Below are 24,140 nucleotides of genomic sequence, written 5' to 3'. Positions count from 1 at the left end.
ATCGTTCTTCAGGAAGGTCTAGACAATGCTCAGGAAATAAGGTTGGGAAGCTCATTTCAAAGAACCACAGAAAAATATCTCTAAGACAGATATCCCTCAACAGTAAATTCCATTACTTTTTCTCTAACAGTAGGGGCAGCCCAGGAAATCACGTACTTCAGTAATCATCAAGTAAAGCAACTCAGCCATGCCTGATCCCTGGCAAAGGGGGACATAGCAACCAGCAGATGCACAACCTCTCTTTTACAGACTTCTCTCATCTCTATATTTCGGTCACATCTACAAAAGCTTGAAATATGTCTTTAATTACATTCTAAGAGATGCCTTCATCTCAAATCTAAACATTAACACAGAAGCATTTAGAAAATCAACGCAGTAACAAGGACATTGCACACAATGCAGTAGCAAAGCCACTATATATTCACAAGAACCACAACTGTGTCATTTAATAAACTACCCATTAGTGTTTGTTCACAAAAAGGCGTTAACAAGAAACCCACTTGGCAAGCTATCCCACAGTATTTTCGAACAGTTTAAAAGTAATTTATATCCATAAAATGTAATTTAGCTAGCATATACTAGTGAATCTGGCTTTAAATTTCAAATGGTTTAATTTAGAGGACGGTGTTTGCAAGACTAGCATTATCTGAAGAAGGATGGAAAAACTCAATCCTCAAATTTCAAATTCTCTTCATTTATTGTTTTAAGAATGATTACTCTATTGTTGCCCCAGCTTCCCTTTCAGCAGTGCCTCAGAAGTGACAGGTAAGCAGTCACCAGTCACTTACATGCACAAGCTCAAATCTAAATAGAAAGGTCCTTTTCAGAGCAGCAGCTGAACTGATCCATCCCTAGGGAAGGATCCAACAGCCAGGTCCAGCCTCTTTGGCCTTCATGCAAAGCACCTCTAAGAGAAGGGTCATGACTGGTTTGTTATCACTGATGCCTGTCAGGTCAGTGACCTAATAAGTGATCTGAATTGTTGAAGTGATAACCACAACAATTAGACGCAGCCATTCAAAAATGTACAACATACCTGTAACATGTCTTGCTTACCTGTATGTTACCATTCTTAAAAGTTACTATTTTATGAATATTTATATAAACCAAACCTGAGGTTAATAAAACAATAACGAACACTGTTTTCACCTATAACAGCTAAGCACAACACACAGATAAATCCTATGACAAGAACCATATGTTTTAATGAGTTGTAGCAGCATCCTTTAATGATTGTAGCAGGATACTGGGAATTGCTGGATTATAGCTGCATCTCTGACTTTGTGAGGCCTCAAGCAAATCATTAAAATGCTGCAATTTGGGCAATGACAAAAATACAAGACCCCAAATTAGTGGGTATTTATGCAGTGTTGTTGTTTTTTTTTTAAAAAAAAATGTTTGCCTTGATCTTTGTGCTTCTCTTGTACTGTGTGTACAACAAATCTAATGATCCATCTTTAGTACCTTCTTAGCATGCTGTGGGGATTAGTTAATGACTGCACAGCTCTTTGAAGATGTTCAGGCTATTTTATTTTTAATTATGTTTGCGAGCTACTTTGAGCTTCTCTGATGAAAGGGCTTAAACAAGTACAAAATTTGTGGTTATTAGTCCAACATGCAAGAGGACAAGATATGGAAGTAAAATGAGACTATGGGAGAAAAGAAACAGCTCCATTTATCAGGCACTCGGGATACCTAGGTAAATAATACTGAAATAAAAAAAAGTTAAAAAATGATGAGACAAGCATACTGCTCTGAGAAATGGCAGGCTCCCAATGCATGTGCTGTCTAGAAATTTTCCATGGAAATTCTGAGGCACATCTTCAAGGAGTGTCAGTTACTGTAGTTTTATAATACAGCTCTGGCAGTTCATGCTAACTGAGTATTGGTTTCACATGTTGACAACAGACTATTCTCATCTTCTCCCTCCTTGCCCTACATACTCCCGGGACACCAAAGTGGTAGGCAAATCCACAGAGTCTTATTTGTAAGAGTTATAGATTAGATTCCCATTAAAATCAGCAGCAGAACTATTTGGGCCCAATTTAATGGGAAAAAAAAAAAAAGCGCCGTATAGTAGCAGGTAGGTGGTAATATTAGGATCTCACAAGAATTGTAATGATGTGAGTGGCATGCAGTTTGATGTGAGTTCTGTTCATTCTGATACGTTGCAAGATAAAGCACAGGCCTTTGAAATAAGTTTCTGTTTGTAGTGTTCTTTTTTCACTCACTCTTGCTCAGTGGCTCATAATGACTAAAAACCAAAGGAACTTGAGAGGCACTTTGAAGTCAGCTCAGGAAATCCCAACATTAAAAAAAATTGCAGCCATTGGGGAATAAAATACATCTTTTAATAACAAAATACGAGTGTTTTGACTTGCATACTCTCAGTCATCTAACTGGCATAGCGCTGCCACACCTCGATTTATCCAGTGTTTCTGGGGCTTGTCTGAAGGGAGTTCAATTGAGAGAACATAGTTGGTTGAGTGGCCAGTAGTGGATAAGACACCTCTTCTTGCACTTGTCTTGTATACAGGGCATGAGTAGATGTTCATATGAAGAAACCTGGAACTTTCTCCAGGTTTCAGCCAAATTATGGGCAAAGAATCATAAAGGATTTTTGGAAGTGATTCTCCAATTACCAAAGATTCTCTATCCCATCGTGCACCTTCCAAAAAAAGGCCTCTCACATAAGCCCCATCTTCTGGCATTTTCTCCATTGTGTGCTCCTGTTTCATCACCTAGAATGATTAAACCATGCTTGATGTTATTTTTACCTGGAGTATATTAAATTCTATAAGTGACAGTCTGAAATTATTCCTTTAAATAAAATTTCTTTTCACTTGAAAACTCTGTTCCTTGCTGCCCCATAACACGTTTCAAGCTGTTCAAGAAAACCAAAATTCCTCTGCATTTTCTTACCTCAAATTCAAATCCAATATGGTCAATTGGGATGGTGTATTTTCTGGCATAGTTTTGTAACACACCAGTCAAAAAAGACTGAGTGAAGAAGAATCCTGACAGCCAAAAGACTGTGGGTGGCCCATTCATGACCCAATCCTGAATACGGAGAGAAAAAACAAATGTAAGAAAAAATACATTCTGTGGCTTCACTGTGCCATTTCACCAGAAATAAGATGTCTTTTCAGATACACTCAAACAGCACAATGAGATCTCAATCTTGATGGGACCCTCTGGATACTACTATCAGTTCTATATTTTTTAGAGACAACAAATCACAGAAGTCAGTTATTCACGATGACAACAAAAATAATCACTTATTCTGAAACAACTAGAACTCAGTGCTACTGAGAAAGAAATTTCAGAAAGTAGCATAAGCGTATTTTGGTAAATACAGATACTAACCAGCAAAAAAAAAAAAAAAACCTCACGAAAGATGATCGACTTTGGACACTTTTATTCAATATACCTTCTTTTACAGTCTTGTAAACACCAGTCTCCTAACAGTACTGATACACATTTTACCCATTCAGCTTTCAACTACCAGTCCTTAGATCTGTCAGTCTCAGTTTAGCATACCTGGAAGAAGACCAAACGACTGAGGAGATCGGACACATAACTTCCCAGTGGCTTCAGTGATGGATACGATTTGGCAGCCCACATTGATGGTACTTTTCCCATTAGCATGCTGTTGAAAACATCTTCAAGTTCAGATGACATCAACACTTGGCCTTTAATGGCTTTGCCTAAATTAATGAGGCTGCTCCGAACAACTTCAGTAAGCCTTCAGATAAAACAAAGAAATTATCATCTCGTTATTTACTTCTTACTATCTGGCTAAAGACTTCTAAGTCCAACTTGAATAAAGTGTCAATCAAAGCTGATAAAAATGTCCTGTCAGAAATTCCTTATCTCACCTGTAGTAATCAAAACTCTTAACTTAACTTCGGAAAAGCAAACGAAGAAAAAACACACACAGAGAAATGAAAGATAGTGACAATTCCCATTCCAGAGAAGGGAAATAAGTGACAAGAGCTTTAAAGACTGTAACGGTAATTAACATAGTGTGCTGTGAATATTGGAGCCTGGGTGCCTTAAAAAGAATAAAGTAGGCTGCCCTACCTCAACACAACAAACTCAAATGTGATATAAGTTCATAATCTGGGAATATAGGTACTATTTCTATATTCAGGTAGCCAGCTGCAGCTTTTCAGGTCTTTTTAAAAGGCTCATCCAAAGCAGAATCTATCATGTTAAGAACAACGTATTGCAAAAGGCTTGTAACTGTTTAAGGCTTGTGAGTGGCTAGCATTGATGAACACAAGCATACTTCAGTATTAGTAATACCACACAAAACATTGAGCCATACCTGTTAAATCGAATTAGTTCTTGCCTAAGTACGGTATTCATGGACTCTTCATAAAGTACTGGGTATCCCTTCATAACCTCTTTAATATCAAAGCCACTTGGTAATTTGGATAGGATGTCCTGCGCCAAATCTTCAACAGTTTCCTGAAATCACAAGTTTGCAGTGAATGAGGAATTTCCCTTTTTTTCACCTATTTTTATTCAATAAATTCCACAAAACACTATAGATTTCATATTTTTTCTGTATAACCACATAGGTATTTTAGTCCATTTTCCTAAAGAAGTAATGCTTACATGCTCTTACTGTTTGTGCATCATCCTGTCTGTCTGTCTGTCTCTGCATGTCCCTGCTTGCTCCTTTTCCCTTCTCAATGATTTTAAATTTGTTAGTAATTTTGGTTTAATTTGCAAAAAGGTTTTAGGCAACTTCTAAGGAGACAGGCAGCAGGGCAGACAAGCATAATCCCACTACTGCCACAATGAAGGAAAAGACAAAGTATGCAGCACGGGGAAAATGATGGGAAGACCATATGAATACCCCAGCCATGAGAGCAGCTTTCCTTACAGCATATTAGACTTCAGAGAATACGATCACTTGACAACCTCACAGGAAATGAGGATCCACCGATTCCACTTTTCAAGAATCCACTTGTGTATACAATATAGGATGTCAGATCTGAGGGGACTGTTAGGTCATTTATGTCTCAAAGGGGCATGGAATTGGCCTGAGTAACCTGAGCTGCCAGGATAGGATGAAGGAAAGAAATTCCCAGCATCTTCACAACCGGCTCCCTTGGAGGGGTAGATGACAGTGTCCGTGTCCAAGTGATTCCATTCCGCCAAACCGCCCCTTTCTTTGTGCCATACAAGTCACAAACACAGTTACACATTTGGGACTGTAGAAACTGAAGCAGCCAACGGGAAGCAAAAAATCACATCTCAAATCCCAAGCACTCGATGAGTAATAACAGACTGGAAGTGCCATTATAGCACAGACTTCACCAGGAAGACAACTTTTGCCTCTAATGGGCTTACATTGCTTGCCTGATAGCCGAATGACTTGATATAATTTCCTGGCACTCTGGAGTCTGTCCCCTAGTGAGAATGGCAGGGATGGTCACACAACCACTGTTGGATGAAGTCAGGCCAGTGCATGACCCTCCATCACTGGAATTTGTAGACTGGAATTAAATGTCATACTTCAAAATTGGCTAGAGGTGGATGTGATTTGAGATGCTTTATCAACTGTGATTGTTAACTGCTCTAACTAGAATTCATGACTGAAGTGAAGCACTTCACTGTTATTTTAAAACACGCAATATGAAAGAAACATTCCTATTAAAACTGCATGTTCTACTCAACCAGGTGGAGTTTTGTGGTATTAACCTATTTGAATTCAAAGTCATTAGGGTATCTTCCATCTTTAAAAGTTCTTCTATGCCAAATCTGTCTGCTTCTCTACAGGGACATTCAGATTACTCCCAACGCGACAGTCATGTAATGAGAGGTGTTGGATTACCCTGAGACCTGGGACATGACAGAAAAGGGGGACCTTTCCAGACTGCAAGTTGATCTTTCTTCCCCAGTTACCTGAGGGGACTTCCCACCTCCCCCTGCTTCTCTAGGTAAAGTCAGAAGCACTCCACTGAAAAGCTGGTTAGTTTCCTGGTTGTCCTTGGTGATGTCTGCATTTGCATGAAGTCCAAACACTTCAGGGTGTGTTGTAATTGGTAAACTTCGTAGGTATTCAATGTAAGACTGTAAAAGAAACATTTAGATACCAGTTCATAAATGATCAGTAAACCCAGCTTAAACAGAACATCCCTATTTACAACCAAATTAATCCCAGTTAAATGCATCCAGAGATTGACTTACTCAGTCCACAGAGATAAATACAAAAGTTTTGAATGGTTCAAAGACTCACTGGGGAGTTGTTCTTACCATCTTCATGTAAGTAGCAAGAGAAAGGAATGTGTGTTAGAAATATACAAGGAACATTGGTAGGAGTCACAGAAGAGGGGAGGATACTGGATATATCACCCCTACCAACTGCAGGCTACACAAATAGGTGGGATTTGAGCACATTCATTATCTCTATGCAGTTGGTAGAGGGGAAAAAGGGGATGAAAATTGACTATATACCTGCCATTCCACCTCCTCATCTTGATCATTGTTTTTAAGGCAATAATGGTTGCAAGATGGTGCAGAAGTACCCTGTAAATTCCTGAAGCCTGACTCCTATTGGCTTTCTAGATCTATACTGGAAACCTGCACAGGGGTGGCACTTTGCATCAACAAACCTCAGAATATTGGATGATCTACATCTCCATTGGGGTGTGTTAGATACTAAGTACCAGATACATTTTTCATACATAAGGTATATTCTGGCATGGCTTTGTGATCTTATGTTTTGTATTTTCTATTTTTTGTATTTGGCATATCAAAGTACAGTGTAGATAAGGTTTTTCCCAATAACTCAGAGAGAATTTACATCTCTTATCTTCTCACCTCATATGGACCATGTGGTGGTATGTAGTAGTCATCTCCAGGTGCAAGCATATACTTGTCCTGCTCTATATCCTTGCTATAGACTATGGAAAGAAGGGACAGGAGAAGACGCCTGTCTTTATCATCTGTTACTCTACCTCCATAGTTACATTCCCCTGGGAAAGAACACAAAAAACCAGGATGAAAAACTGAAAGTTAATGGACAAATAAAAAATGTTTTGCAATAATGTATAGCTCCGTTAAGTTGAAGTTCTGAAGCTCCAGGTCTTCAGAAGTTTTTAGGCCCTATACTTCAATTGATTCAATGGAAATAAGGCACTTTAACGCCTTTGGAACTATGGGCCAAGTTTGCGCGTCTTGATGACGAAAGGTTTAAGGAACACTATGAGTTGGTCTGAGAAACTGCTACTCATGCCACAGTAAATAATCCCATGTTTTAAATGACAGCTCTTTTGCTTGAAATTCTCATTAGTAAGAATTTTTAGAACTGTCAAAATCTGAACAGTGCTATATAGCTGATCTTTGTCTTGTTCCTTTCATGCAAACTTAACCTGAATATGTACGTATACAGTAGAAAATAAGGGATCACAAATATGCAATGCCCCTGTGCAAAAGGGTTTGGAGAGATTTAACTAATGGGAAAGCAATGAGGGGAGGTTTACACTAATGAGAAAGGAGTGAGGGGAAGTTTACACTGACATAAAGTACAGAAAAAAGCTAAAAGCTCACAGTTACTACTTTAATCCTGACTCCCGAAATTCTTTTTCATAAAGCTAATCATAGTATTAGCAAAAATCAGGAATTATCTTTATAAGGTTGACAAAGGACAGGCCAAGAAGCAGCCATCTGAGAAAGAGAACTGAATAGCCACAGCAGCTAGGTTATTTACACAGGTCAACAGCTCCTGCTTTAAACTCATGAGTATTATCACATCCTCTGGTAAACTGCCAGTGCTTACTGTGTCGAGATCATATTGATCAGTTGAAGTGAAACAGAGGCCATTGACGTTTTTGTTTGACATACATGAAACAAAGACCAGGAGGTTTGCTGTATCATTAGTAATTCTTCTAGCTATATATGAGCCAAGAGAGCAATGACATCTGAGAGTTTGGGATCCAACTTGTCTGCATGTGGAAGGCCAAGAAAGTAAACCTGAATGGAATCCACTCAATTTGTCGAGAACTCATCAGTTTATCACTGTACCAGCTGAAAGTGCATAGCAGAGTCAACACATGTTAGAGGGTGCCATGCCTGTACCTGTTAGGTATGTCAGAGCTTCAAATGGGATTTCTTCATATGCATTCAGAAACATCTGGATCTGTTGCATACTGATTCGGAGGTCAGATTCATTGAACTCATACGGAATATTCCAACCTGTTCAATTCAGAAAAGATATACAGGGCAATGGTGCACTGTATTGATAACCATGCACAGGAAATGATGGTATTGGTACTATACCCTTGCTACAAAGCCGAAGATAACAGCTGCCAAACAGTACCTAGACAAAGCCCTGGAATCTACCAGGCTGTTTATTGCGCAAGGGAGAACATGACTCCATGATAATATTGTATCCTAAGGCACTATTACCATCATTCTGTATAATTAAAACATAAGCACAGGCATTTTGGTATCACACACTCCTGAAAAATTGTATTTTACCTGAAGTAGAGCACAGACCTGCTCTGTACTTTCAGCTAATCTGTTGCTACCTGGAGATGATGAGAACAGGAGTTTTAATTCATGGATTGATTTTAATTTTTAATCAATCTGCCCGTCTATTAATGCTGTCTGTATATGACCTTCAGAGTAACAGTACCAAAACAAAAACCCAAACAAAAACCTACACAGGAGCATACTCCAAATAAGAGAATCCTTCAGAAAACCTATACTCCTAGCGCAAACCGAAAATTAGGACTGTTGCTGCAACTACCCTTCTTCCCCCAGGCAGCTGGTCACGATAAGCAGTAGATGTTGCTTTTGAAAATTATCTCTTTGCCACTTATGAAAATTGTATTTTTACTTTAACGCAAAAAATTAGTATCTTCATACTGGCAGTCTAGTGTTTATTTAAATAGCTGCCTATTAAAATAAGGACAGCGGCTTTCAGTCAAAAAACCCCTATTTCATAACAGTCACCTGTTATGACAAAGACAGACTCAGTCAGAATGGCAGGCTGAGAATTTCATGTACACCAGTGGCAAGTATAAGCTTTATATAGTTATAAAAATGGAATCTATGATTCTATATGTTTCTACATTTTATGTAGAATTTTTATATAGTTTTCAAAATATTTCAAGATTATAGAAAAAGCTGAAGCACAGATCTTACTAATACATATCTTTTCAGTGCTGTGTTATGAACACACTACAGCTACATAAATTTGTTTCACACCAAGTAAGCATATGCACTAGCTTTGATAAAAATGAAGTATACACATAAATAACAAAAGCAGAATTGAAGACACATCTTTAACTATGAAAATTTAAAATGGAACTGTATATGATGGTTAGTCAGTAAGAACTACAGTAATAAATTAATAATTTAGTAAGCTATAATTTAATGTAACTACAGTATAATATATTTACTTGGAAAACTGGTACTTTCTAGTTCTCCCCCAGGGTTATACTTCCAGTAGCTTCAAGAGTAGCTTTGCCTGAATAAGAACCTCTGCAAATAACAGCTTTTAAACTTTATTATGTTCTGTGCAATACAGATTGCACTCTTGTAATACTGCTAACAACAATACTGCCTTTTTACAGAGAAGCTCCAATAATGCATTTCAAAACTAGTAATCTTTTTGCAACAACCTGCAAAATAATCTAAACCTTACCCAGTGGGCCAAAGTTTCTCCTTTCCTGCACAATAGCATGGAAAAAGCAAAGGCCGAACAGCAGTTTTTGCCACATTTCTGGCTTTTGGCAACTGCTAAAGAACACAGGATCGGAGATGGGGTCATTGAGAAATGATCGAAGAAGGTTCGCTCTAACTCCTTTTGGAGGTTCATTCGTCATTTTGATGCCATTCTGGAGGATACTAACAGGAAACTTTTCTGATGGATAACTAGTTAACCACAACCTGAAAATAATTTTAAAAAGCACATTATCAAAAAATCATCAATATTGATAAATCATTATTGATTTGCAGAAGACTACACTTTATTACTTGCTTAACTATAATGGTAACATCTAAATTTGTTCTAAAGGGCAGGCATAAAGTAGATTATATTGGAAAGGTAGAAAAGATGACATCCTAATTACGTGTCTTTATTTTATCCCTGCACATAAACGATATGAATGTTATACTTAGTTGTTCACACAAAAGAAGTTTCATTTCTTTTTACTAGTGTCTTCAGCAAACAAGAAATACTCCCATTAAAAAGAGCAAAATATTAAAACTCCTACCTGAATTTATCATTGGTATTCTCAGGGACTATAACTTCCTCGCAGATTTTTTCCAAAGCTGGCATCCAGCTAGTTGCAAGATGGCAGTTTTGTAACACTACCCAGGTTCCATCAGTAATAGCCTGATAAATCATTTTTGCTGCTATTGGGCCCTGGCCCTGTCCAAGTGAAATTGTCTGAATGCTTGTGCCTCCCATGCCAACATCATCAGCAAATTTTAGCAAACCTATGATGGCAAGTTTCACATATGTAAACAAAGTCTATTAGAAAGTAGATCTATGTTATATTCATCTTTTTTATAATGTAAAAGGTAATTAAAGGGGCAAAAGTCAACAAATATTTTCTTGAAATGAAAAGAAACGCCACCTCAACAACCCAGAAGTAGTATCAAATGCTGTATCAGTCACTGTGTTTCTGAGGCATATGCTAAAATTTAGGTGTATAAAGTTAATACTAAAAGAAAAGAAAAAAAACCCCAACAATACTAGCCAGGTTAAATGCCTGTCCTTTCCTTTAGCCCTGAGTGCTCAGTTCCAGCCTGCACTACAGCTCTCTCCTTTCTCTGTTGCATGGGTACAATTGTTCATAGGGTTTGAGCCGTAAATTAGATCTTTAGATCTGGTTAAAAATAACCCTCCAGCTTTGCCATCAAAACCAGTACCTCCTGGAAATACATCCTTACGGTATGGCTCCATATTACAATCCTTTTGGCAGAAAACCAGGTGTAAAAATAATCTGGGTGGTTATTTTTTAAAGGACGTTTAGCAGATGTGTTTTTAAGTGTGGTCATATACACCATTTAATTAGCAACTGAGAGGGAGGAAACTTTCTGTAGGAGGGGTTGTAACAAAGACTGGGGCAAGTCCCAAACACCCACTGAAAGAATTGTAACGCAAGCATAAATTATAAACTGGTCTGGATGTTACAAGCTGTTAGATCCCTAAATTGCTGCTCAGAGACCTAGACATTTCATCACCACTACATTCATTCCACCTTCTAGCAATTTTACTATCATTGTATATATATGGGCAAATGTTTGCTATTCCATCATTGCTGTATTATACTTCAAAGACACTTTAAAGATCAAATGAAGGGGCCTATACTATTATGAGTTTAGTCACACCTAGTGACATTTAACCAGCTAAAAAAAGATCTTTTAATACCAATCTTACCTGCCATAGGATCAGCACCTGGTGATAATACAAAAATCAAAGGGGCACAACAATTTGAATCACTGTAACTTCTTCCAAGATCAAAAGTAGGTGGTTCAATAAATGTTATTCCCATATTTTCCACAATGAATTCCTGCACTGCTGGAATAATTTTGTCAGGTCTCAAACATCTGAGAATAACCATGCGATCTAACCCCATCAGTGTGCTCCACACATCTGGGAAGGCTTCTTCATGGGGTCTTACAGAGTCATATATTAGCTTCCACTTTGAAAAATTCTCTTTTACATGTTCCATTAGTCCGTGGAAGTTTGTCAGACTAGACGCACGTACAAGCTCAGCCCATGATTTGTCGGATAGCCAATCTGGAGCTGGATTGGGATGGGGATTATCAAGAGCAACACCTCCTGTCAGTAGGAAACGCCAAACCTCATCATCTATTTGGCCTTTTCCCTTCATAATGCCTACTGTCAGAAGGAAGGAGAATAACAGCTTATCCTTTTCAAATAGTGAACGACAGACATTATTATAGATGCTTATTGTGAAATGCTCAGTTATATTTTTAATTCTCTCTTCTAGATCTTCACTCTTTTTGCTTTTAGCAATAGATTGAACATACAAGTTAATGAACCAAATCAATGAATACTGGTACATAGGTTCAATGTTTTCCAGATCAGAGATGCAGAAGAAGACAACAGCTGAATGAATAGCAACTGGCTTATACCCCATTCGAGTAGAATCTATTTGCATCTCAGTTACAGAGGCAATTTTTTGCTTTTCAGAGATTTCTTCAGATAACTCTTTGGATGAAGACAAAATATTAATTGCTGTTTCATCTTCTAAGATGTTTCCTTCTGATTTGGAAAGGATCTCTAGGATTTTATCTTCTATTTCCTTTAGTTGTTTCTTGTTGGCTGCACTTTCTATAATCAGTTTATTTTTCTTTTCTTCTAGCTCAGGCTTTTCCTCTGCAGCTACAATGCCAAGAAGTTGGTCCTGAAGACCCAAAGGTGTAATCATGAAGTTGAGTAGACAAACTTTCACAGCCACTTCAGGAAGATAATGAGGATTTCTTAAGCGGGTTGTTATGTAAAACCTGAAATCTCTTGAATATTCAATTACATTTTCCCCTAATTTCATGTATTCTACTCCTTGTTGTTTGAATGTTAACTTTAACAAAATGGGTTCTATGAAAGCATCTAGTTCTTCACCAATATTTTCTAGCAAGACTGGTGTTCCAAGCTGAATAGCATTTTCTAATGTCCTCACATAATTTGTGTCAGATAATTTGATAACTGACAGCCTGTTAATTTTCTCCATATTTTTTACCCACTTGTTAGCTTGCCTTTGAGGATCTATCATTAAAGCCCATCTTCTTGAGTTAGAAACAATTATGCCATTGTCGATGGAAAAAGAATCGATTGGCAGTCCAGCAATCTGCCACGCACGGATTTTGACTGGATCCCCTAATGTATTACTTAAGCTAAAATCACTGGAGCACGGTATGTTCTTTTCATTGCAAAGGACCTGCCATTGCTTTTGACATTTTAGGCGGTAATCTACAGTAAAGGCTCCCAAATAAGCCACAGTTCCTGATGATAGTAACACATCTCCTATAAGGTCTATGTACCGGATTCCTAATAGTCGAGCAGCTTCTGTCCACCTTTCTTTCTCTCCACCAAGACCACTAATTAGCTGTTCAGCTCTCACAAGCTTTTGTGAACAGAGTTCAATATTATTTTCTAATTCTCTCTTCCGGTCATTCATGTTGTCAAACTCATCATTCAAAGCTTGGAGGCGATCAACTACCTCCTTAAGTTCCGCTTGTTTTGTTTTTAGCTTCTGCATTTGAACGTCCAGTACTCCTTCTGCAGCTCTCAATCGTTCACGCTTTGGGGCAACCAATTTTGCAACACGGTCATATACCTCCATGGCTCGCACCCACTTGCATAGTCCTTCACAGGCAGATGAGACATTTTTTATGACAGCTGGCTGAAAATCTGGATGATCAATAAACTTCTCTCTAATTCTCTTCATTATAGTGGGAGGAATATTATCCTTGTCATACATCTTTAAGCTCTCAAGGAATTTCAGATCTCCAAGAATTTTTCTAGATGGCCCCCAGTAGTCTTCTACCATTTTACCTATATTGCAAATAATACAAAAATAAGGCTTAAAACATGCATGTTCAAACTGAAAAAATACTTGAAACATAATACGAAGAACTAACATCAATGATTTTGCAACAGAATTTTACGGTGCAACCACTGTTAACTAGTTTGGGAAAGTCAATACCTAAAGAAATTCACACAACATAACGCACACAGAAAGAGCTTGTTAGAGTAATCACCTATGACAGGGGTACAGCTAGAATTCTGTCTCTCAGTGTAACTGATAAAGTTTGGTAGCAGGGATTAGAGGGGAAAATACATGTGAATGGTGCACAGCACATCTCCAGCTCCCTGAGTTCCTCAAGGCAATGCAAATCTCAAGATTGGGTCAAAGCAAGTTGAAGAGATGACTTTGTGCTGGTGACTGGGATCGTATTTACAAAGCTTGTACAACAGTGTCAAGCAAGTGCAACATGTTACGATGGCAAAGGCAACTCGTAGCTATTCAAGGTAGTTACAAGTCATTTCTAGCAAAATGCACTTTTAGTGCACGTGGTCCATTCACACCAGAAGCACTCCGTTAGTACAACACAGCAGTACCCCAAGCATTCCTTGGGCAGGGATAACAAATACCACATCATTACCACTGCCACTTGGATCAGGCTTTCTCTCTGGTTTAGTTCCCTTCATCACACAGATACTCTCCATGACAAGCTTAACAGGACCAGGTGGATTCTGCATGGATTTCACAAGAGAGATGTCTGAAGGATTCAGGGTATCAAGAGCTGCAAGTGCTGCCTCCAAAGCTGGCATGGCCTCAGCAAGGTCTCCTTCACATTCGTCCTGTTAAGACATTGGGTAGAAGCCAGTAAACCTCCATAAAATGCCAAGCCAGCAACCTCATCACCCCACTCCACCACAGCCTCAGAGAACCTTCGCTGCTAATAAAAAGACTCTTCACAACGTTGTGTTTCTTGTAGAGAAAACTACCTCCACAATTTGTTTAAGCATTTTAAAGAGGGAAGGTTTGTAGAGAAATTAGTTAACTTCCATAAGCTGAACTGATAGCTGAGAAAGCCAGACAAGCTTTCAAGATCAAAGTCTCTCTGGTCTGACAAGAAGAATTAAAATACAGGTTAGGTACAGTTGTTCTTCGTTAAATTGTACAGTGCTGATCAGGTAAAAATGTACACTGTGTAGCTTAAATTCTTTATCATGTACTCAGATCTATCTATCTATCCATCTAATTATCTATCTTATCTATTACTGACATTTCCAACTAGTTACCAAAAAAAAATATTGAGGAATCCTACAGCTTCCCACGGGAAATTCTGTGCTACAGATGTCTGGCTATGGCAATAACTTTTAGGTTATGCTTAATAGGGCTAGGCAGTGCTATGCCAGATTACCTCAGCTAACTCTCAATGAACTGTCTTTGGACCTGGAAACAGTATAACCTCATTACTCAATCTGTTGAGAAGGAGACTATATTAGTACAGAAATAAGAGCTCTACAGCTTTTGGGATGTCAACTAGAAAGGGAAGCTTTGCAGTACTGTGAGATACAGTCATACTCCAAACAGCCAAAATTTACCTTTTCTGCATTAGGAACATCTCGTTCATCATCTCTTGGATTTTTTTTTTTACTTTAAGAGCTTGGATCATTCCATTAACACATCATCACAACTTCCATTTACTTGGAAAGACTTGGAACCTATTCTGCTCCAGGCTTAAGCCCTTGTACGCTACCTTAATAGCTTTAGCAACAGCTGCTGCTTCATTAGCCTCTTTTTCATCTGCTGACACTAGTTCCTTCTTCGCATCTACTTCAGTTGTTTCCTTTTCAATCTGGATCATCATTTTGTCTGTTTCTGTAGAAGTTCGAATCAGTTCAGGCTGAAGGGCAGTCAGCTCTTTCTGCATCTCTGCAACCTGAGGAATGTAATGGGAAATAAAGAAAAAATTTCTGTAAACATTGCATGCATTTCACATCTTGATGTCTTAGGAAGAAAGATCAGAAGACACTATATTGATACAATCTAAAAAGGAACATTTGATCTAAATAACCATTAAAATTGTTCTCTAGCCTATTTTTACCATGAGCTGCTTTATTTAACTAATAGATTTTTAAAAGGATTTTTTTAATCATCCATGCAATACACTTGCTTTTTTATGATCCACTTAATTTCAATAATGAGAAATAAATTGATTAATTGTAATTGTTTCCTCACAGTCAGTTTCACTTTATGGAACCCTAAGTAATCCTTTATTGCACAGCTGGAAAACAAAATCCAAAAGAAACTTGGAAGGAAACACAGAATTAGTGATAGCAACAGCTGCAAATTGGATATTCTTCTTCATCCAGCAAGTATCTGGAAGCCTCTTTACTTTGCACCTTGGAAAGATCAATCCCTGGATCACATGGGTTAAAAAAAAGGATTATTTACCGGGAACCTGATCAATTTCCTACTGGGAATCTACTCAGGAATTAATGTCTATTACTGTCTTACAAAAGGGTCACAGGTACTAGGATGCTGAAGCATGGATTCTCCGTACAAGGTTTTGAAAAAATAATGAAATATGTGACGTTTATGTATACGTTTAAATCCAATATTTAATGAGTGTTTTCATCTGAAACTTACTTGTGAAGATGCAAAATCAAGTTTTTGAAGTCCCGTAAGATAACGAGTTCTGATCATGTCAACTTCTTGCCTTTTGCTATTCAGCAGAGTCTTAAAGGTAAGAATCAATTCTAGGTATGAAGTTGGTGTTACATAGTTGTGTCTTCGCAGTGTAGTGTAATAGCTGACGGAGAGCTCTCTCACACTTTCTTGGAAATATTTGCACATTGACACAACCCTAGAAAAAATTTTTCCACATTACTATGAAAATACAATCTGTCTTTATGTTAATTATGAGGAAATTACTCTAAGCTTATGAAATTATATTAGTGTTAGTGAAGGCAGAATTGTTTTATCCCCATTATAAGAAATATTTTAGACTCCTTTTGAAGAGTGGCCTGATTTTCAGAACATCAGATACATATATCTAGGTATCCTTGACTTGCACTGAAATCCCAGAGTTGGCTCAGCTTTGTCCATTTATAAGGACAGTTTCCCGATCAAGTATGTTGGGGGCGTGAGGTGGAGGCGGGGAACAAACATTTGTTTCATATGTTTCTTGACAGATAAACTCATACTCTTTTCTAATGTCATCTTTGAGTTCAACATCCTCTAAAAACTTGTTAGCAACCATTTCCAAAGCATCTGTGGGCCAGGTTTGGAACCAATCAATGGTGCAGCAGTTTATCAGTGAAGGGAACATCCGCAATCGATTCCGAAATGCATCTCCAACAGGACTCATGGCTGGAAAAAAAATAAATTACGATTGTTACCTTTGTTTGCAGTTAGGAAGCAGAAAAAACTAAGCCTAAGAAAAAGCATTCTAAGAAATAACACATTGTATACAGACCTAAGACAATATGCAAATTTTTCTTCACCCTTTCAATAAAGAAATTGTACATAGCAAGGGGAGTGGCTTCAATTTTCCTGTTCTCCATCCTTGCTGCACCTTGCATTTTCTCAACGATGTCAGCTTTCTCATCTGTTGCAAAGATATTAGGCACATCACTGGTATTTAAAAGCATGTTGATATCTTCTACAAATGCTTCGTCCTTTATTTGGTTATCACAGAACAAAAAGGACACATTCTTGTTACCAACACCTGCTTTCAGCATGACTCGTTTAACATCTTCTTTCCATTCATTGATGCCATAGGATTTTGTAATTTCAATTTGAAAGAGTTCAAAGGTATTCATGTAGGTGGCTAGCTTGGTAGCACTCTGTCGACCACTCCCGCCAACCCCCACCAGCAACAGATGTCCGTTATCCTGTTTCAATACCCTGCATATTCTTGAGATATGCTCAATAGCAAACTTGAACATGACTAAGGACATTGGTGCTTTGCTGATATTGTTGTATTCCTCAAGGTAGTATTCCATCACAGCTGTCAGTTGCTTTAAGTCTGTGATTTCATCATATACTTTTACATTACTGTCTGGCTTCAAATAGTCTCCAAAGAACAGGCTGCGAATATCATCATCAGAGATTTGTCCGGTAGGTGAGAGGTGACTCAGTACCTAGGGAAAAAACAAAAATCAACAGATAATTCAAACTATTAGGAAATTATTTTCCTTAAAGTCATAATCATTGTTATCTACATAGTAATAATACTGTGGGAAACACTGTTTTCCAGCTATTCTAGTTATTACCTTAGTCTGGAAAAAGAAGCCACAAAAAACCATCTCAATGCGGAATACGCTGTAGGTTGACATACAAGTTCCAACATATGCATACTTGACTGAGAGATTTTGCTGTCAAATACAGGACAAGTTTCCAAAAGGCTTCTCAGAAAAGTACCGACTACTCCTATTGGCTCATCCACATATTAACTTAAGCAAAAGCACAGATAAATATTGTATAAGACATTTATTCCAGATAGTCCTCTGTACTAGCACAGAATCGTTTTGAAGTTATGAATCATTCTGATATGAAGTAATTTGTATTAACTTGGCTAAGAATATGTATAATACTCAATACTGAATAGAAGACCATCCATACTTTTTAAATGCACTGATCGAGTAATTCAAAATGCGTCCAATACTAATGTAATCTCAGTGTATTTCTGAAAATGCACCAGTCTCATTCTTGGTCCCAGCACATTACCCAAAAATACCTTACTAAAGCTCTGCTTGAAGCCATTTGATGTTGTCTCTTTTACCATCTGAAAGAATACCTTCCTGTCCTCCTCCTCAACTAAGCGATCATAGAAAACTCGGTAAACCTCATGAATCCAAAGTCTGATAAGTTTATCTCCATCCTGAAAAATGTAAATACAAGAAAACAGGTAAACATACCTCAGGCAGAAATTCTTTAGAAACAAAAACACAGAAGTGTCCATCTGGACTCTGCTATATCTTGTACTAAACTCAGTGGGAATCTTTCAATTCCAAGCCATTAGCACATGGCTCAGCATCTGCTAACTTAAATGGCTTCTTCACTGGGTTACCATCTTGTCCTTCCTGCCAATACAAACTGGGACTCTTATGTGAAAGCATTTTTCTCTACTGTTATCAAATCTCGCCACCCTTCCAACATAAAGAATAAATCTGGCTCATGGGCTCTAACCCAAGCCCTGCTCAAAAGTGTTGCTGGGTAAGATTTCCCCTGAATAGCTTGTAGCTGGTTTGTTCTGTTTCTGCACCAAAAACATACACCCCAACAGAAATAAAAATTTAATACTCCTTCAACCTGACATTTTACTGAAAATGGATGAAAAAAGTAAAAGGATGAAAATCACACATATCTATCAGTATTCATTTGTAGTTTGTGACAACAGGCAAACTCAGGGTTAAATTATTCAGTCTTGTTCACTGATGAGCTTACAATTTGTAAGAGAGACTGAATCTTTTCCCACATTTGTTTCTTTTGTATATTTAATTTGTAAGTTCAAGAAAAGGGATTGTCTGACTTGATGTACAGGCCTTAAGATGGGCCTTGGACATGTGGGCCCAACTGTAATACACGTAAAGAATATTAACAAAAATGACAGCTGCCTTCTTCAGAGACAGACAGAAAATATATAACAAGGTATTCAGGGACTATCCTGATTTTAAACCTTGTAAATCTATTGAAACCACAGTTCATATATTTTAAGATGTTTACTTACTGATGTTATAAAAATAATTTACTTTTTCCATTGCTCTTTCTTACAGCAACATAATTAAACTACAACTTACTTGCAAATGAGTGTGTGGACAGAGCAGCACTCCTTTAATAACCCTGGAAAAATCCCGTAGATTAAAGACATAGTGGGATTTTGAAGGAGTTGGGAGAAAATTATCAACTGCCATTTTATAAATCACCATTGTTGCTTGGACCATCATCTTACCCAGCCTTAAGAAGGAAAAGAGATACAATTTTAACTTCTGCAGATAAATCACAGGAGAAAAGATGTCAAAGGTATTACAGGAAATATATCACATTACCTCAGAAACACAGGCTCAAAGCCTTTGCTGAAGTGCCAATCAGCAACTGCAGTAAAAATCTTGGTTAATACGTCATCATCGAAAGAACAGATAGATACAATATTCAAGTGCCGTGTGAAGCGTCCTGTAATTCACACAAAAAGATGCAGAAAGATTTAGGAATGTCCAAACATTTTTCCACTTTTCAGCTAGCTTATTCTAGGATTGACTGTCACTCAAACAACAATATTTGAATATGGCTCCAGCTCCATGATTTTGTTTCTGGCAAATTTCTGCCCCAGAATTGATGCAAAAGAAATATTACCTGGCTTATATTTTATATCAGTATTTCACTTAGAAAAACTGGGTTTAATATGAAAAATATGAATCTCCATTACAACAAGGCCATTATTACCCAAATTTAAATTTCAGCTCATGTTAGCCTTGTTGATTGTGATATGTCACAGTAAAATTTTACAAAATCAAGTGTCTTGTTATCGGCTTTCATCTAAAAAAATTCAGTCTGTCCACTAGCAAATTTTACAAATTTAGCTATTTTAATAAAGCCTCCTCAGAGCACATAGAGTTATACCTGTATTAGAGTGTTCAACTGAGGCAAAGTAGCATAAAGTGCCTTATAATGGTGTAGCTGTAGCTACATTAGGGCTTTTGCTGACATAACTTTTTCATTAGAAAATATCATCTCCCTTACGGTGATATAACAGGAATCATGGACTTGCAGGCAACATGCCTGCAAGCAAATGCAGGCAGCCTATCTCAGCAGCAGGAGGTACAATTTCAGAAGAGAACTGCCAGAAATACTTGGCAAGAAGATGTATTCCCTCCCTTTTCCAAAGGATAGAAAATGGAAAAAGCATCAAATTCTCTAATTTTAAAATTATTTTCATCATTCATAGTTTAATCAACATTAAAAACTTTGTTTCTAATGTTGAATAAACTCCCCTGGGAACAGGTACAGATTTGACCTTGAACATACAGACTTCTCTTTGGAATGACCCAGCCAGTGAACGTATCTGTAGGTCTACAAATAATAGAGAAATGTAGAATTTGCCACCAGCAAAACTGAACCCACCTCTTAACTACTTGCCATAGTAATATATTTCCTACCTGTAATATCATTCCTGCCTCCCCCAGGTGGACCCATAGCTGAAACAAGCAGCACATCTATGATATTAATCTTGGATGTATCTTTCTTGTCATACCAATGACCATGATCAATCCATTGTCTGAGAAGCTCAATAGGTGGCTGGGCTCCATACACTTCCTTTGCAGGCATATTTAGGTCATCTATGGAGAACATAGACATCAAATAAAAAAAGCCTCAGTGTTTAGGAATTACAGTTTTCTTTCAAAGCTAAGAAGAAAAAATAACTGAACTGAAGACAGAAAAAGATTGTATCTTGTTATTCTTGCTTCTGATTAAACTAATCAGAATCAAATGACATTATATTCCGCAGGCATACTTAGGGGTGATGATTTAATTTAGTGTGGTTGGTGATTTTGTTTTACTTTATTTTGTGTCACACTGCAACGCTATGAAGTATCCTGAAGAGAACCACCACTTAAACAGGTAGAAACCTTTCAGCAGGGGGCAGTGCTCATCCTTCTTTGGATGCCTGAAAAAAGCCAAAGAGCACTGAGGCAATCCAAAATTACTAGCCTCAGTGAATCACTTCCTTTGCCTAAAGCCAGAATTAATATGATATAAAAACACTGAAAAAATTGTCTTACCCACAAATATTATAGCCTTTTTCCCCGAAGGAGGTCCAAATAATCCCTTTCTTCTTCTGTCCAGCTTGGACATAATAATATCCTGGGTTTGGTTAGCAGAGGTTCTTGCAGAGAAGTTGATGAAGCTTGGGATGTATTTTTGCTTTGGAAGTTGTAGTAGAAAATTATTTGTTATAGCTGATTTTCCAGTGCCGGTGGGACCCACAAAAAGCAAAGGGACATTATGCTCCACATATGTTTTAAGAAAAAACATTTGTCTCGCTGTTTCCATTGTTGGAATGATCAGCTCAGATACCTGTTACACAGAAAAATAATAAAGCACATGAAAGTCAAACTTCTAATACCTTAATCAACATGAGTATTTGCATCAACTACAGGAAGCCTGTAGCCCAAATGCATTTTTTTTTACATTTTTTTTCTCTGAAAACCTAGGCTATAACAAGATTCTGGTAGATAGCACGGCCCCACTTCTTGTTCAGTGTTTATACAGTGCATAGCACAACTAGCATTATCTATATTATGGTTCATAGACACTATATAAAGCCCAGAAGGAAAACTATGGAGTTAAGTATGGCTTAATTCCATTCCCCTACTGTACAAAGGGAAAGGAACAGTGCTATGGAAATTTTTTTCTCTTCTTCATCTTCCACTTATCACTAGCAGCTGTGCACTAGATATCAAGAAAAGATTTTAGGCAGCAGAATGAAATGTAATCTTACATCTCTCATGTACTTAATAGTTGCAACTACAATGGAATGAAAAGCTGAACAAACATCGCTTAAGTTATCTTGAAAGTTCACCTGCAGAATAGGTACTTTTTGCAGGTCTCTGCTCTGCTATACCTCCCTTGAGTTCACAGCTGCCATCAAAATGTGAGTGCCCCTATTTGGAAATGGAGGGGATCCACGACTCTCAGTACTGCTCTCCATATCGCCCTTTGCTTGCTCTCTGTGATTAACTCATGCTGTAGTATCATGATATCAACCACAGAAAACAAAAATGAAGGAATGGAAATTCAGTATTAGGCCATGATTTCCCCAACATCAGATGCTATTACAGAGGTTAAAGCAGAACCAAAAGTTTTAACCACCAGCCAACCTCTGGGGTCCATGTTCACCTGCAGTGCTGAACTTTCAATATGGATGGTACCGGAATTAAAACATAAGCATGAAAGTGAGCCTGCAGAGATTAATGAAATGTTGCAGATCAAACATTAAACAGCCTAATGTAGTAGAATCAGAGCTAGCAAAGGTAGTTGACTTATACCACTAAATCATTTAGTCAAACAATTATTTTCTATAATGAAAGACATCAATGAGAACCTTAGCCTCTGGGGAGATAATTTGCTCTTCTTTTGTGATGTACTCCGTCCACGTGTTCCACTGCCCACTACCATGCTTGTAAAAATAGAAGTCATAAATACTCCCTGTTAATTGAAAAACACAACATAGGAAAACCCACTGATTAAAAATAAACTTGAATCATTTTAGTGTGAGACATCCAGCACTGTGAGATAATGAAGGCTTTCTAGTACATGAGATACCCTCACCCCCCCAGCCTCCCATTATCATCACCAAATTATTTTAGGTCAGATTCAGCTACATTGTTTGACTACAACATAAGGCATATGCTACTTCTGGTTAAAAGAGCCAGGAAAGAGCACCCGACTGTGCAGCCCAAGGCCTGGCAGATGGTGGCTCTGCTGAAAACTTAACAGCAGCCAGGCCCTCTATTCTCCCTTAAAGTGGCGAGTTCTTATTGCTTTATAAAAGGTCAGGCAAACACAGTTATGAAGAAGCACCTTTTTCTGGGAAGATATTGCTTCTGGTAAGCTTCACACTTTTAGGGCGTGGGTTTTCATCATTCATTCCCATTAGCAAGTTGCGGTAAAACAAATCAAATTTCTTTCTGCTGTCTGCATCGATGATCCCACCAACTGTCCAAACCAAAGCAAAAAGAAAAAGCCCCTGCAGCCACAAGATGATCTGCTGACTAGACATGCTTTCCTTCTCTTCTTCTTCAGATTGCTTTATTTCATCTAAAACACATATTTTGAATTTCAGTTAAATACCGGTAATAATAAAAAATTCCAATTCAAAATGCATTTTTGCAAAAGTATTCTGAGACAAACTTAGAGCATTTTCTTCAGTGGAACAAAGCCAATCTACAGAGTGAGGATCTCGTCTGTGTAAAATACTGTTTACAAATAAAAATAAGCGAAAAGAAAAAATATTTTCAAAGGGTCATAATTCTTTTCTTCAGATGCTAGCAAACAGCAAGCAAAGCATATGGAATACACTCACAAGATCATATTCAGTTTTGTAATGACACCAGTGTCCAAATGTAAAAGCTCTGTATGCTAAAGAACTACTATTAATACTGATCAGTGACAAGAAAGGACTTGTGTTCTATGATCTCAACAGTGAGGAATTCCTTTGGTACTTCCTTGCATCCGATAACCTGCACCTTGTCATGGAACACAGCAGGAAAAAAAAAATTGAAATAAAAAGAATAAGGCTTCAGGTACTTACCAAGCAGACAAGTATAGAGTTTCATCAAGCTATAACTCAGATGAACAGAGGACGTTTGTACAATGGCTTTGCAATGAAGGTGAACAAACTCTAAACAGGGCTGGACTAGCCACATAAACATGTCATTGACCTACCAGAAGAAAAGGAAATGGCTTTAAAATAACGCAGGAGTTGCCACATTTCCCACTGTCCCTCAATTCTCTCTCAATAAAACATAAGGCATCAGAAATTCTCCAAGTTGGCAGAGGGAAGATCGGGAAAGGACCTGCGTGAGGCAGTACTTAAGTGATCACAAAGTCACACCATCATTATCT

The 24,140-nt window shown here is 37.8% G+C and overlaps 1 protein-coding gene across 1 annotated transcript in view; it reads right to left on the bottom strand.

Annotated features, from left to right (window-relative positions):
• Nucleotides 1-2,345: 2,345 nt before the first annotated feature.
• DNAH3 (dynein, axonemal, heavy chain 3) overlaps nucleotides 2,346-24,140 on the bottom strand; it is a 59,729-nt gene continuing 37,934 nt past the window's right edge. The window contains exons 38-60 of the mRNA XM_009886551.1: nucleotides 23,827-23,956; nucleotides 23,097-23,333; nucleotides 22,618-22,721; nucleotides 21,296-21,590; nucleotides 20,672-20,851; nucleotides 19,565-19,688; nucleotides 19,316-19,472; nucleotides 18,253-18,396; nucleotides 16,990-17,656; nucleotides 16,718-16,883; nucleotides 16,161-16,377; nucleotides 15,268-15,450; nucleotides 14,164-14,362; nucleotides 11,411-13,552; nucleotides 10,239-10,464; nucleotides 9,668-9,912; nucleotides 8,095-8,211; nucleotides 6,838-6,992; nucleotides 5,920-6,087; nucleotides 4,331-4,473; nucleotides 3,541-3,745; nucleotides 2,923-3,060; nucleotides 2,346-2,741 (exon numbers count right to left, since the gene is read on the bottom strand). Coding sequence (XP_009884853.1) covers nucleotides 2,388-2,741; nucleotides 2,923-3,060; nucleotides 3,541-3,745; nucleotides 4,331-4,473; nucleotides 5,920-6,087; nucleotides 6,838-6,992; nucleotides 8,095-8,211; nucleotides 9,668-9,912; nucleotides 10,239-10,464; nucleotides 11,411-13,552; nucleotides 14,164-14,362; nucleotides 15,268-15,450; nucleotides 16,161-16,377; nucleotides 16,718-16,883; nucleotides 16,990-17,656; nucleotides 18,253-18,396; nucleotides 19,316-19,472; nucleotides 19,565-19,688; nucleotides 20,672-20,851; nucleotides 21,296-21,590; nucleotides 22,618-22,721; nucleotides 23,097-23,333; nucleotides 23,827-23,956 — 6,696 coding nt within the window. The 3' untranslated portion in view covers nucleotides 2,346-2,387. The remainder of the gene's footprint in view (nucleotides 2,742-2,922; nucleotides 3,061-3,540; nucleotides 3,746-4,330; nucleotides 4,474-5,919; nucleotides 6,088-6,837; nucleotides 6,993-8,094; nucleotides 8,212-9,667; nucleotides 9,913-10,238; nucleotides 10,465-11,410; nucleotides 13,553-14,163; nucleotides 14,363-15,267; nucleotides 15,451-16,160; nucleotides 16,378-16,717; nucleotides 16,884-16,989; nucleotides 17,657-18,252; nucleotides 18,397-19,315; nucleotides 19,473-19,564; nucleotides 19,689-20,671; nucleotides 20,852-21,295; nucleotides 21,591-22,617; nucleotides 22,722-23,096; nucleotides 23,334-23,826; nucleotides 23,957-24,140) is intronic.

This window comes from Charadrius vociferus, unplaced genomic scaffold (genome assembly GCF_000708025.1).
Source record: "Charadrius vociferus isolate BGI_N301 unplaced genomic scaffold, ASM70802v2 scaffold46, whole genome shotgun sequence".
Lineage (NCBI taxonomy): Eukaryota > Metazoa > Chordata > Aves > Charadriiformes > Charadriidae > Charadrius > Charadrius vociferus.
The sequence above is the reverse complement of the archived record's forward strand: the minus strand, read 5'-3'. Positions and strand labels throughout refer to the sequence as shown.